Genomic DNA, 13388 nt, shown 5'->3' on the forward strand with positions numbered 1-13388 from the left:
GGCCTGAGGACAGTGGGAGCAGAGTCAGGGTGGAGAGGACAGGCACAGGAGCTAACGTATCCCAGGACGCGCCGTGGGTCCCATCCCTGGACAGGGAAGGGGAGGGCGCGGCTCTGCGTGAGGTGGGCCCTGACCTTGGATAATGGGGTTCCCGGCTCCAGAACTTCTCTCTGCCCCCCAAATTTCCATTTTGCATTGCCCAAGCCCATGCTTCTTGGCAGTGGTTTCCCAACAACTCACCGGAGCCAGGGGTGGGGAGCTCTGGCCACAAGTGCTGCGGAGAAGCAATCCCAGGGACACCAAAAACGAGGCGACCTTCAGCACACAGAGAGCCGTGAGCAGGGCCCCGCAGCCTAGGAGCACACTCTGGAGAGAAAGGAAGAAGAGACACTGCAGGGGCTCTGCTTCTGTTCCTGCTACCCCTCCCTTATGGCCTGTGGCAGCAGTGAGGGTCTCAGCACCTCACCCCTTTTGCTTGTCTGCAGGGGACCCCACCACTCTCTTAAGAAGTAGACCCTAGCCAGGCACAGTGGTACACGCCTATAATCCCAGGACCTGGGAGGCTGAGACAGGAGGATTGTCGGTTCAAGGCTAGCCTCAGCAACTTAGCAAGACCCTGTTTCAAAATAAAAAGAGCTCAGCTGGGTGTGGTGGCGCACGCTTACAATCCCAGCATTGGGGAGGCTGAGACAGGAGGATCGCGGTTCGCGGACAGCCTCAGCTAATACTTAGTGAGGCCCTTTGCAACTCAGTGAGACCCTGTTAAAAAAATAAAAAAAATTAAAAATAGGGCTGGGTGTGTAGCTTGGAAGTAGAATGCCCCTGGGTTCCGTCCCCAGCACTGCCAAATAAATAAATAATAATAAAAAATATTCAGAGGTAGAATGTCTCTGGGTCCAATCATGACACTTTAAATAATTTTTTTTTTTGCGGGTCTGGGGATGGAACCCAGGGACATTCAACGTCCGAGCTACACCCCCTGACCTATTTTTTATTCTTTATTTTGAAACAGGGTCTCACTAAGTTGCAGAGCGCCTCACTATGTAGCTGCGGCTGTCCACAAACCGTGATCCTCCTGTCTCAGCCTCCCGAATGCTGGGATTACAAGCGTGCGCCACCACACCCTGTTTCACTTTAAATAATTTAAAGGTAGCTGGGAGTAAAACTTGGATGCAGAATGCCCCTGAGTTCAATCACTGGTACCAAAAAATAAAAAATAAAAAAAGAAGCCCTGGCGTGGTGGCGCACGCTTGTCATCCCCGCGCTTGTTCTGCTACTCCTCAGAGCATGTGCATACACACACACACACACACACACCCACACACACACACGTGTACATGCTAACACGCACACGCACGTCTTCTTTGAACTAAGACAAATAGAGATTTAGACTTACTGGATGGGCACACAAAATGAACGGGGACCCTGAGTCTGTATAAAGTTGCAGTGTGAAAATGGCCTGGGCCCCAGCCACCTGCCCCAGCCCCTGGGCACCACCAACCCCAGCCCTGCATCTGAAGAGCAGGCTCTGAGCCCGCGGGCACCAGGTAGACGCCCTCCCACCCCTCACCCCACTCCACACTCCAGGCTCCCCGTGCTGCCCCTCCCCAGCACCCAGGGCTGGGGAGAGCACCCCAACTCCTCCATCTAAGCACCACCTCAGGGCTCCCTCTCAAAGGAGCCCCATCGTCCACTCCCAGAGTGGAGGGAGGCCTCCCCAGCCCTATTTCTAGGGTCACAGACACTACATCACAAGTCTCTTTGTCCCTAGAAAGTCCTTGGGGAAGGAAGGAAGGAAGGAAGGAAGGAAGGAAGGAAGGAAGGAAGGAAGGAAGGAAGGAATGAATCCTGCTCAAGGAAGGGGCTGGGGGAGTGGGCGAGGAGACTCCTGAAGACAGGGGTCTAGTGGCAAGACAGACGCCGGGGAGGAGCCACAGGGCCGAGGGGCCTGTCTCACCTGCTGTCCTCTGGGAGCCGTAGAGCAGACGTGAGGGGCTGGGAGGAGCAGGTTTGGAGCTGAGAACCCTGGGTGGGCAGGAGGGAGGAGAGGCCAGGGTGGAGGGAGGGCCTCCTCACTGGCAAGAGACTGGGTGCAAGGAGTTCCTCTTAGGGGGTTCTGGCACGCAGTTCTCTCTCTCTCTCTCTCTCTCTCTCTCTCTCTCTCTCTCTCTGCCAGCTAGGGCTGGAGGAGAGGACACTTCCTAGGGCAGGGTTGGTCTAAATGTGTACCCACCTCACCCTCCTCTCTAGCTTCCTGGTGTCAGCGACTCAGGCAGCCGGAAAGCCCCAGAGGGCCCCCGGGCCCCAGCTGTTTGCTGGGAAGCTAAAGTTTAGTCACTTCCTAATCCTCCCTCCCATTCTGACTCTTCCAACTTATCGTCCAGCCCGAGACCTGTGGTTCTGAGCTCTGGGCAGCTCCTCCATCCCTCAGCCCTACTGCACCCTGGCTGGGAGCCCAGAAACCAGGTGAGGCAGCCCCTCGCCCTCACACGCCTGGCCCCAGATGTGGCTGGGGAGGGAGGACCTGCACCTGGATATGGCTAGGTGGGGTGGGGTGGCAGTCAGTGCCCAGTGGCACTGGAGAGCAGGGCGGTCTTCAGGGACTGAGGGGGTCCCTGAGGCCGACTGAGGAACACCTGGGCAGCGGAAGCTCCACAGACTGCCAGGGCTCAGGGGTCCCAGGTTTTGAACTGAGATGGGGAGGGGGCTGGGTGGTGGGGATAGAAGACAGCCCCGCCTGACCCAGACGTCAGGGCCCAGGGGAATCCTGAGAGGCACAAAGCAGATCTAGGGGTCACTCCTCAACAGGGACCAGCCAACCAGTGTCTCCGAGCCCCTCTGGCCCCTGAACTCTGGAACCCAGTGAACCTGTGAAGCTGTCCCCTATCTCTTCCTCCCCTCCCTCGCAGCAAAATGTCCACGGACACGGGAGCCACAGACGGCCAGGTGGCCCCGGGGGCCCCGCAGCCCACACACATTAACGTGCACATCCACCAGGAGTCAGCTCTGGCCACGCTCCTGCTGGCAGGGTGCTCTCTGCTGCGGCTCCCGGGTGCCACCCAGACCCTGGGCCCCAGCCGGCTACTGGTGGCGTCCTGGGTGAGTGGCCACCAGCCTGCGGGACCCCAGTTCCTCATATTGGTGGAGGGAAGGCCCCCCTTCCCGTGGCTACACACCCCACCAGCCTCTCTCTGATCAACCATCATTTTCTCCAGTTTCTCAGCCCAAGCTGTGAGTGGGGGCGGCTGTGGGGTAAACAGGTGAAAGATGGCCCCCTCGGTTTTAATCGTGGACACCTGGATGAACAGGTGCACAAAGCCACCCTGGGCGGGGGCCCGGGCTGCCTCTGTGCGGGCGCCTGGGGGCCGGTCCTGAGGACGTGCGTCTTCCAGGTGGTGCAGCTCGCGCTGGGCGTCCTGAGCTTAGTCCTGGGAGGGTTACTCTACATCCTTCTGTTCTCCAGCTGGCACTTCTCAGGACCCGCCGTCTGGACCGGGGTTGTGGTGAGTGGGGCAGCGTGATGGTCAACGTCCTGCGGGAGGGTAGGGACATGGCTCTCAAGATTACTTCAGCGTGCCACCGCAGAATGCTCGCAGTCAAAAGTCACAGGGGCAGCTCCCTGGACCCTGCCTCTCCTGCAGACTGGCTGCCAGCAGCACTCACCCACTAAGGAACCAAGGACCCACTCGCCTCCAGACGTCTGCCCTGACGGGGGCGGCAGGACGCTCCCTGGAGGAAGTGTCACGTCGGGGCCCTCCCATCGTCTCTGCCTGTCCACAGGGCCGCGGGGACCGAGGCCCTCAGATAGAGGGTGTGCCACCTGCAGCAGGAGGCTGCCCGTGGTGGGACGGGGGACCTTCACATTGACCCACCCTCAGTGATGGAGGAGACACGGAGACCCCCCATCCAATACATGGATTAGGTAGAGATTAGCCAAAAAGGATTTGGATCTCTCTGTCCACGGGGATAAACCACACTTCCCGATCTTCGAGCCTGGCCAGATGGACCTCAGTGCGCTGTGGTCAGGGCTCGGGACCTGAGGCTGAAGGACTCAGGCCAACAGCTTCTCCAGCTACCCAGCTTCCCACCACGAGATCCCCAGCGCTGCGACTTTTATGAAGCGCCTGGTGTTGCTTAAATAGGAAAGTTTTGGATAAGGGAGGGAGAACTCACATCTGGCTTGATCATAGAAACACTGATTATTGTTATTATTATTATTATTATTATTATTATTATTAGGTGCTAAGGACTGAGCCCAAAGGCATTCTACCTCCATAAAACACATCCTCCCACCACTTCAGGAGTTTGATTTAGGCTTAGCACCCTCAACAGTTCTCTTACTGGAGACAACAAAGTTGGCACAAAACCTGTACAGGCAGCAGGGTGGGGGCGGGAGGCAGGGAGAACAGGCCCTGTTCATCACGAGTGATGTGCTTAGCCCGGCCCCTGGCTGCTCTCTCCGCAGGCTGTCCTGGCTGGGGCTGCTGCCTTCCTTTATGAGAAACAGGGTGGCATCTGCTGGGTGAGTTCAGGCCGGAGCAGAGGAGCGAACCAGGCTCAGGCTCTGGCCACTCCAAGCCCCCTGCCCTAGGCACTGCCCTCCTCCCCAGCCAAGGCTCCGGAGAGACTGACTTGCTGACCCCGCCCCTCCGCCCCGCCCCAGGCCCTGCTGAGGGGCCTCCTCGCGCCCGCAGCCTTCTGCACCTCCATTGCTGCCGTTGTGATCGGGGCTGACAGCTTCCAGGTGTACCCCTACAGCTTTGCTTTCACAGGCAATGTCTGTCACGCCTCCCATGATTCAGGGTATTGGGGCGCTGCGCCCACCACCTCGCCCAGCCCCGAAGAAGCCACGAGGCTACACCGGTGCATCTCCCACCTGAACATGCTGAGGGTAGGTGGCCGAGGGGGTGGGCAGGGAGGGGCCAGAGTTAGGCTCTCCTCCACTTGGCACAGGCGCCCCTGCCACCCACCCAGATTGAGGACTGTACCTAAAGGTGCAGCCCTGAGCACATTAAGAGCCTGCAGGTGCAGGGGCTACAGCCTCGAGGCATAGACGGACACTGAGATGCTCACTGGGAATCCAAGATTGCCAGCATGCAAGGTGCTGTGTGTTAAGTGCACGCAGCCTCTGATGGGATGGGTCCCCACCCCACTCTCTATGGGTGAGGACGCTGAGGCCAGCGGTTGCTGGCTGAAGCCTGTTTGCCAGAAGCACTGACCCCACCCCCTACCAGCCACCATGTGGGTGAGGGTGGAGAAAGATCCCAAGCGGTGGAGAAGAGCCTGGGAGGGCAGGAAAGCAGCCATCTCTGGCCATGGCTCTGGCACCCTGTTCCCAGGCCATGCTGGTGAGCCTTCAGGCCATGCTCTTGGGCGTCTGGCTCCTGCTGCTTCTGGCATCCCTGGTTCCTCTGTGTTTGTACTGCTGGAAAAGATTCCCCCGTAAGAAGGTGAGCCCCTACATGTGTGTCTGCGTGTCTGGGCTAGCAGGGCTGCTCAGAGGAGACAGGAATGGAAAATGGGTGGTTTGGGAGGAGAAAAGGGCCCTTCCCACAGGTCTCAAGTAGCATCATGCCTGTCCTTCAACCCCAGCCCAGAGAGTCCCTGTTTCCAAACAAGTGGCCCTGGCCAAAGACACCAGGAAGCCAGGGAAGTGCCTGTCTTTGGTGGGCCTTTGGTGCTCTTCGAACCAGGTGTCTGGCAGCGGATGCTGGGGTCTGGCCAGCTGCAGAACTAAGTGCTCTAGACTAGAGAATTTGCCCTTTCTCTCCTGATCACAGCTGTCTTGCCCTTGTTCCTCCCCTAGAAAAGGGACCAGAAGGAGCTGCTGGGAGCCAGTGGGATCTAGCCTGCCTCTCCTGAGTTCTCCCTGCAGCTGACCCCCAGAAGAAGAATCAGACCAGAGGAAAGAGGCTGTCCAACAGCCCCAGTTATTCCTCCCCCATGACCAGGGCCTTGCCTGGCCCACCCTCCGTCATGGCGACTCTGGCGACTCTCGCTCACACTCCCTGCCCGCACCCCTCTGTGCGGTCATTCCGCAATAAACGCTCGTGTCCTTGCTCTCAGATTCTCGCTTTGATGTTCCAGGGAAGTCCTCTTGGCCAGGCAGCCGGTGGACCATGAGCCAGTGTTAGACCTCAGTGCTCGTCTTGGCTGGGTCTTGAGTTGCTGGCCCTGAGTGGCTGCAGCTCCAAATGCCTGGCAGAGGTGCAGACTCTGCACCCCGCTCCCTGTCGTTCAGATTTAAGAAGATGAACGTGAGCTGAGTGTGGAGGCACACGTCTGTAACCCCAGTACTTGGGAGGATTGCAGGTTCGAGTCCAGCTTCAAGAAACATACAAAAGCCCAATCAGAGAGGACAGCCAAGGGCCAGCACAGACAGGGTTGATGAGGGTGAACTTCTGTGTTCACTCTTCTCTGAACACCAACCTCAGGGCACCTGCCAGACTCCTGCAGCCCAAAGTTGCACTTGATATCCGTGCTAAAGACAAGCGGGCCGGCCCAGGCAGCAGGGAGGATCCTTGTACAGATCTTCAGTGTCAGTGAACATCTGGGGGTCCACCCCACGGAGGGAGGTGACTAGGAAAGTCCCCATGAAATGGGGAGGACGAAGATGCAGGACTGGAAGCTGGCCCCCGAGAATTCCCACTGCTTGGAGGACCAAAGAGCCCCAAATAAGATTGGAGGTACCGGGGATTGGACCTGCAAGCATTCTACCTCAGAACTATGCCCCCAGCCTTTTTCATTTTTTAATTCTGAAGTAGGATCTCACTAAGTTGCTGAGGATTTCTGCTAAGTTGCTAACATTGGCCTCAAACCTGTGATCCCCCTGCCTCAGCTTCCTAAGTACTGGGATTACAGGCTTGTGCCACCATGCCTGGCTGAGAAAAATAACTGAAAGGTCCTCAAAATGATTTTTTTTCAGTACTGGGGATGGAACCCAGGGGCATTCTAAATCCCAGCTACATCCCCAGCCCTATTTTTTATTCTTTTTTTTTTTTTTTTGAGGTACTGGGATGGAGCCCAGGGGCATTCTACCTCCCAGCTCCATCCCCATCCCTATTTTAAAATTCTTTATTTTGAAACAGGGTCTCACTGAGTTGCTAAGGGCCTCACTAAGTAGTAGCTGAAGCTGTTCGTGAACCGCGACTCTCCTGTCTCAGCCTCCCAAATGCTGGGATTACAAGCATGAACCACCACACCTAGCTTCTCAAAATAATATTGACACAGACTCTTGTCAGAGGCAAATGCAAATTCTCTCTTAAGAAACTCACCTTCACCTAAGGCCTCCAATAATTCCTGAAAGCAGAGTATCACAGGGGGGGAAATATAAGACTTATAATAAATTACAAATATCAAATCAAGAGCGCAATGCTCAGTTAATATCATTTTTAGATGCAGAATAAAAATTAGAATGTTTAACACGTAGGAAGAAATTGAAAAATAGGTTATTAAACTATTGCCAAAAGTAAGAGGCTATCAAATAATTAGCTATATCTTTTAAGATCCCAAAGATAACATCTAGAAATAAAATAGCAATAATTCAGATTAAAAGCCCCACTCAGCAAATTAGACATAGCTATGGAGAGAAGCAATGAACTAGAAGATATGTCTAAGGGAATTGCCTAGAATGCAGCTCAGACAGAAAAAAACAGATGCAAAGTAGAAATATAGGAGACATTAGACCTCATACGTCCAGGCAGAATTCCAAGAGGAAGAAATAGTAGCCAGGCATGGTGACGCGTGCCTATAATCCCAGGTGAGCCCTGTTTCAAAACAACAAAAGAAATAGGGGTGCAGGTGTCACACAGAGATAGGACACATCTGGGTTCAACCTTTAATATGAGAGTCAGACAGACAGACAGACAGACATGTGGCTGAGAAATTTTCTGAAGTCACAAAACACAAAAGTTCTCAGAGACAGGAAGCACAACAAATTCAGAGTAGTAGAGATGAAAAGAAAGACTCACTGAGACATATTAAAGTAAAACTTCAGAAAGTCTTAAAAGCACTTGAGTGACACTGTCTAAAAAGAAATAATCAAGTTATATCTCTTCCTCTTGGAAGGAATTATTAGTACTAAGGAGTTATAGGATCCTTGTAACGTTTAGAAAGAAGTAAAGATGTTGAGTAAATTTAGTTTTGTCATGTTATTTTTCCACGTATTTGAATAATTAATCTTCATGGGGGGTGTTATGCCAGTCCCTCATCCGCCAATGACCACCAGAAGCCGATCTGATGCAAAAAGGCAAGAGGGTTCATTCAAGCTCGAGTTTGGTCTCTCCACGTGCACCAGCGCAGTGGTCACGAGGGAAGAGCACGTGTTCCCCTGAGAACAAAGCCTTCATCCTTTAGAAAGGCCGCCCAACCCACCTCTGCATTGCTTGGTTATTTTATTTATTTATTTATTTAGGTGGTACTGGGGTTTCTGGAAACCCTTCTACCTCCGGGATACACTCCCAGACCTATTTTTATACATTTTTATTTGGAAACAGGGTCTCTTAAGCCAGCACGCTGGCTTCGAACCTGCATGATCCTCCTGTCTCTGCCTCCCAAGCGCGGGGATTATGAGCGTGCGCCACCATGCCCAGCCAATTGGTTATTTTAAAACATAAGTCTGGGGGCCACATTGCCCCACTCCAGGAGGGTGGGCGGGCATGGGCGGGGCACCCTTAGGCGTCCCCACCCACCCGGAAGGCCCCGGAGGAGGTCCGGGCTACATGGCCCTGACCCCGGAGGGTGGGTGGGCACAGGCAGGACTCCCTCCGCAAGGCCGGGACCCCGGGCAGGTGGGCAGGTGCGGGCGGGGCACCCCTAGGAGACCCCCCTACCACCCAGAAAGAAAAAAATTTTTCATCACTACAGAGTGCCTGATCCCACAACCTCCCCAAACCACACATACTGTCTTCTTCTTCTTTTTTTTTTTTTAAAGGGAATTGAAAAAAGAAAAATATTCGAGAGGGGTTAAGATGGCCCCAGCGGCAGCTAGAATATTGGAGATGCAGACAAAACATATCCATCTGAACTGGAACTTTTGGAAAAATTCCCCGTGAAGGAGGACTGCTGCTTCTCTACATCTTTAAGAATCCTGGACATCACCTGTAAGGAGAGAGTCTAGCGGAGGCCTAGGAGGAAGGCAGTGGTGGCAGCAGTGGCTGAGATGGCGGTGGAGACTTGGATTTGGGAGAGGCAGACATATGATCCATCCCACCCTGATCCTCTGAAGAAATTACCCCAAAGGTCAAATGCTACTGTCACGCATGCTTAGGAACACTGGACATTATGCGGTATGGGAAAGAGCTTGGGAAGGTTTGAAATGGTGGAGGCAGTAGCATTGGCAATGGCAAGTACTGAGGGAGGCAGAGATCTGATGTAATACATCTGGAACTTTTGAAGAAATTACCTCAGAGGCAGAATACTACCACCACGCACCCTTGGGAACGTGGGACAACCTGCTGGGTGAAGAGGGTGCTTGGATCGGAGCCTGCCGAGGGGTGAGGCTGGTGTCGGGGCCATCGAGGCCAGGATTGGAGCCTGCTGTGAGGCAAGGCTGCTACTGAGGCCTCCGAGGCTGGGATCAGAGCCTGCTGAGGGGTTAGGCCGGTCCCGGGGTCAGTGAGGCTGGGATCGGAGCCTGCCGTGAGGCAAGGCCAGTGCTGGGGCCTCCAAGGCCGGGATAGGAGCCTGCCGTGAGGCAAGGCTGGTGCTGGGCCCTCCAAGGCCAGAATCGAAGCCTACCGAGGGGTTAGGCCAGTGCCAGGGTCATCAGGGCCCGGATCGGAGCCTGCTGTGAGGCAAGGCCGGTGCTGGGGCCTCTGAGGTTGGGATAGGCTCCAGCCGAGGGGTTAGGCTAGTGCCGGGGCCAGCAAGGTCGGGATCGGAGCCTGCCATGAGGCAAGGCCAGTGCTGGTGCCTCTGAGGCTGGAATCGGAGCCTGCCAAGGGGTGAGGTCAGTGCCAGGGCCAGTGAGGCTGGAGTCGGAGCCTGCTGGGAGGCAAGGCTGCTACTGAGGCCTCCGAGGCAGGGATAGGCACCAGCCGAGGGGTTAGGCTGGTGCTGGGGCCAGCAAGGTCGGGATCGGAGCCTGCCATGAGGCAAGACCGGTGCTGAGACCTACGAGGCCGGGATCAGACTCTGCCAAGAGGTAAGGCTGGTGCCAGGGCCAATGAGGCTGGGATTGGAAACTGCTGTGAGGCAAGGATGGAGCTGGGACTTGTGAGACCAGGATAGGAGCATGCCGAGGGGTTAGGCCAGTGCCAGAGTCAGCAAGGCCGGGATTGGAGCCCGTCGTGAGGCTAGGCTGGGGCTGGGGCCTCTGAGGCCCAGAGAGGAGCCAGCTGAGGGGTTAGTTCGGTGCAGGGGCCAGCAAGGCCAGGATCGGGGCCTCCCATGAGGCAAGGCCAGTGCTGGAGCCAGCGAGGTCGGGATCAGAGTCCTCTGTGTGGCCAGGCCACTATTGGGGCCGTCAAGAGTGGGATCAGAACTTGCAATGCGGCATGCACAGAGAAATAGCACAGAAAATAAAATCCAGATGCTTCCCCTAATTAGCAAGAACTAGGAGGAAAGGTGTAACAGGAGGAGGTCAAGTAGTAGAAAAGGCCCTATTGAGAAGCAATTAAGGTGAACAATCAGAGGGGAGAGGATAGGGGAGGATGGAATCTCTTTAAAACTCATGAGGTACATAAACAAATATATCAAAGATAATCACCAGACTCTGGGCCCCAGGCAGAACTGCGAGTAGCACGCCAGATCCCTGGAGAAACCAGGCCCAGTAAGACGCTGGGTTCTGGGCAGGGGTCGCGCGCGGCGCACAAAAGCCGGGGCCTGGGTCACGGGACCCTGGGCCCCGGGCCGAACTGCGCATAGCACGCCAGACCCCTGGAGAAACCAGGCCCAGTAAGATGCTGGGTTCTGGGCGGGGGTCGCGGGCGGGGCACGCCAGATGGGGCCCGGGTCGCGGGACTCTGGGCCCCGGCCGAACTGCGCGTAGCACGCCAGACCCCTGGAGAAACCAGGCCCAGTAAGACGCTGGGTTCTGGGCAGGGGTCGCGCGCGGCGCACAAAAGCCGGGGCCCGGGTCGCGGGACCCTGGGCCCCGGGCCGAACTGCGCGTAGCACGCCAGACCCCTGGAGAAACCAGGCCCAGTAAGACGCTGGGTTCTGGGCGGGGGTCGCGGGCGGGGCACGCCAGATGGGGCCCGGGTCGCAGGACTCTGGGCCCCGGCCGAACTGCGCGTAGCACGCCAGACCACTGGAGAAACCGGACCCAGTAAGACGCTGGGTTCTGGGCGGGGGTCGCGGGCTGGGCACGCCAGATGGAGCCCGGGTCGCGGGACTCTGGGCCCCTGCCGAACTGCGCGTAGCACGCCAGACCCCTGGAGAAACCAGACCCAGTAAGACGCTGGGTTCTGGGCAGGGGTCGAGCACAGGGCACGCCAGCTGGGGCCCGGATCGCGGGACTCTGGGTCCTGGCCGAACTGCGAGTAGCTCGCCAGACCCCTGGAGAAACCGGGCCCAGAACAGAAAAAGATAAAGAAAAATATCGGAGAGGTGGTAAGAAAGCCGTTATGGATGCCAGGACACTGGAGATGCAGACAAAACTTATCTAAATGCACTGGAACTTATGGAAAAATTCGCCGTGAAAGAGGACTGCTATTTCTCTATATTGTTAAGAATCTCAGACATCACATGTAAGGAGAGAGTTTAGCAGAGACCAAGGAGAAATGCGGTGTTGAAAGAGTTCTTCGCGATGGTGGTGGAGACTTGTATTCAGGAGAAGCAGAAACCGGATCTTACCAACTTTATTTTTTTGGAGAAATTACACCAAATGTCGAATGCTACCATCACGCATGCTTAGGAACACTGGACAACATTCAGAGTGGAAAAAGAGCCTGGGAAGGATTTGAAATGGTGGAGGCAGTGGCAATGCCAGTGGCCAATATTCGGGGGAGGAAGAGATCTGATACATTACAACTGGAACCTTTGAAATAATAACCACAGAGACAGTGATCGGAACCTGCTGAGGGGTTAGGCGGGCGCCGGGGCCAGTGGCCGACATTGGAGCTTGCTGTGAGGCAAGGCCACTACTGAGGCCTCCGTGGCCGGGATTGGAACCTGCAGAGGGGTTAGACCGATGCTGGGGCCAGCGAGGCCGGCATTGGAGCCTGCCATGATGCAAGGCTTGTGCTAGGGCCTCCGAGGTCGGGTCCGGAACTTGCTGAGGGGTTAGGCCGGTGCTGGGGTCAGCGAGGCCGGCATCGGAGCCTGCCGTGAGGCAAGGCCAGTGTTGGGGCCCCCGAGGATGGGACCGGAGCCTGCTGAGGGGTTAGGCCGGTGCTGGGGCCAGCGAGGCTGGCATCAGAGCCTGCCATGAGGCAAGGCCGGTACTTGGGCCTCCGAGGCCAGGATAAGAGCCTGCCGAGGGGTTAGGCCGGTGCTGGGGTCAGCAAGGCCAGCATCGGAGCCTGCCGTGAGGCAAGGCCGGTACTGGGGCCTCCGAGGCCAGGATAAGAGCCTGCTGAGGGGTTAGGCCGGTGCTGGGGCCAGCGAGGCCGGCATCGGAGCCTGCCTTGATGCATGACCAGTGCTGGGGCCTCCAAATCCGGGATCGGAGCCTGCCAAGGGGTTAGGCCAGTGCTGGGGCCAGCGAGGCCGGTATCGGAGCTTGCCTTGAGGCAAGGCCGGTACTGGGGCCTCTGAGGCCGGGATCGGAGCCTGCCAAGGGGTTAGGCCGCTGCTGGGGCCAGTGAGGCCGGCATCGGAGCCTGCCGTGAGGCAAGGCCGGTACTGGGGCCTCCGAGGCCAGGATAAGAGCCTGCTGAGGGGTTAGGCCGGTGCTGGGGCCAGCGAGGCCGGCATCGGAGCCTGCCTTGAGGCAAGGCCGGTACTGGGGTCTCGAGGCCAGGATAAGAGCCTGCTGAGGGGTTAGGCCGGTGCTGGGGCCAGCTAGGCTGGCATCGGAGCCTGCCGTGAGGCAAGGCCGGTACTGGGGCCTCCGAGGCCAGGATAAGAGCCTGCCGAGGGGTTAGGCCAGTGCTGGGGCCAGTGAGGCCGGCATCGGAGCCTGCCTTGAGGCAAGGCCGGTACTGGGGCCTCTAGGCCAGGATAAGAGCCTGCCGAGGGGTTAAGCCGGTGCTGGGGCCAGCGAGGCCGGCAGCGGAGCCTGCCGTGAGGCAAGGCCGGTACTGGGGCCTCCGAGGCCAGGATAAGAGCTTGCCGAGGGGTTAGGCCGGTGCTGGGGCCAACGAGGCCGGCAGCGGAGCCTGCCGTGAGGCATGACCAGTGCTGGGTCCTTCGAGGCCGGGATCGGAGCATGCTGAAGGGTTAGGCCGGTGCTGGGGCCAGCGAGGCCGGCATCGGAGCCTGCCGTGAGGCAAGGCTGGTACTGG

At 57.1% G+C, this 13388-nt stretch overlaps 1 protein-coding gene across 1 annotated transcript; it reads left to right on the forward strand.

The window, feature by feature from the left end:
- Window positions 1-2913: 2913 nt before the first annotated feature.
- On the forward strand, window positions 2914-6134 carry TMEM176A (transmembrane protein 176A; the record flags this gene model as incomplete). The annotated part of the gene is made up of 7 exons (XM_080701288.1): window positions 2914-3099; window positions 3393-3503; window positions 4466-4522; window positions 4664-4891; window positions 5340-5450; window positions 5807-5837; window positions 6067-6134. 7 exons carry the CDS (start codon window positions 2914-2916, stop codon window positions 6132-6134), a joined length of 792 nt encoding a protein of 263 aa, XP_080557414.1.
- Window positions 6135-13388: the final 7254 nt, after the last annotated feature.

This window comes from Muscardinus avellanarius (genome assembly GCF_963383645.1).
Source record: "Muscardinus avellanarius genome assembly, chromosome: 9".
NCBI classification, from domain to species: Eukaryota; Metazoa; Chordata; class Mammalia; order Rodentia; family Gliridae; genus Muscardinus; species Muscardinus avellanarius.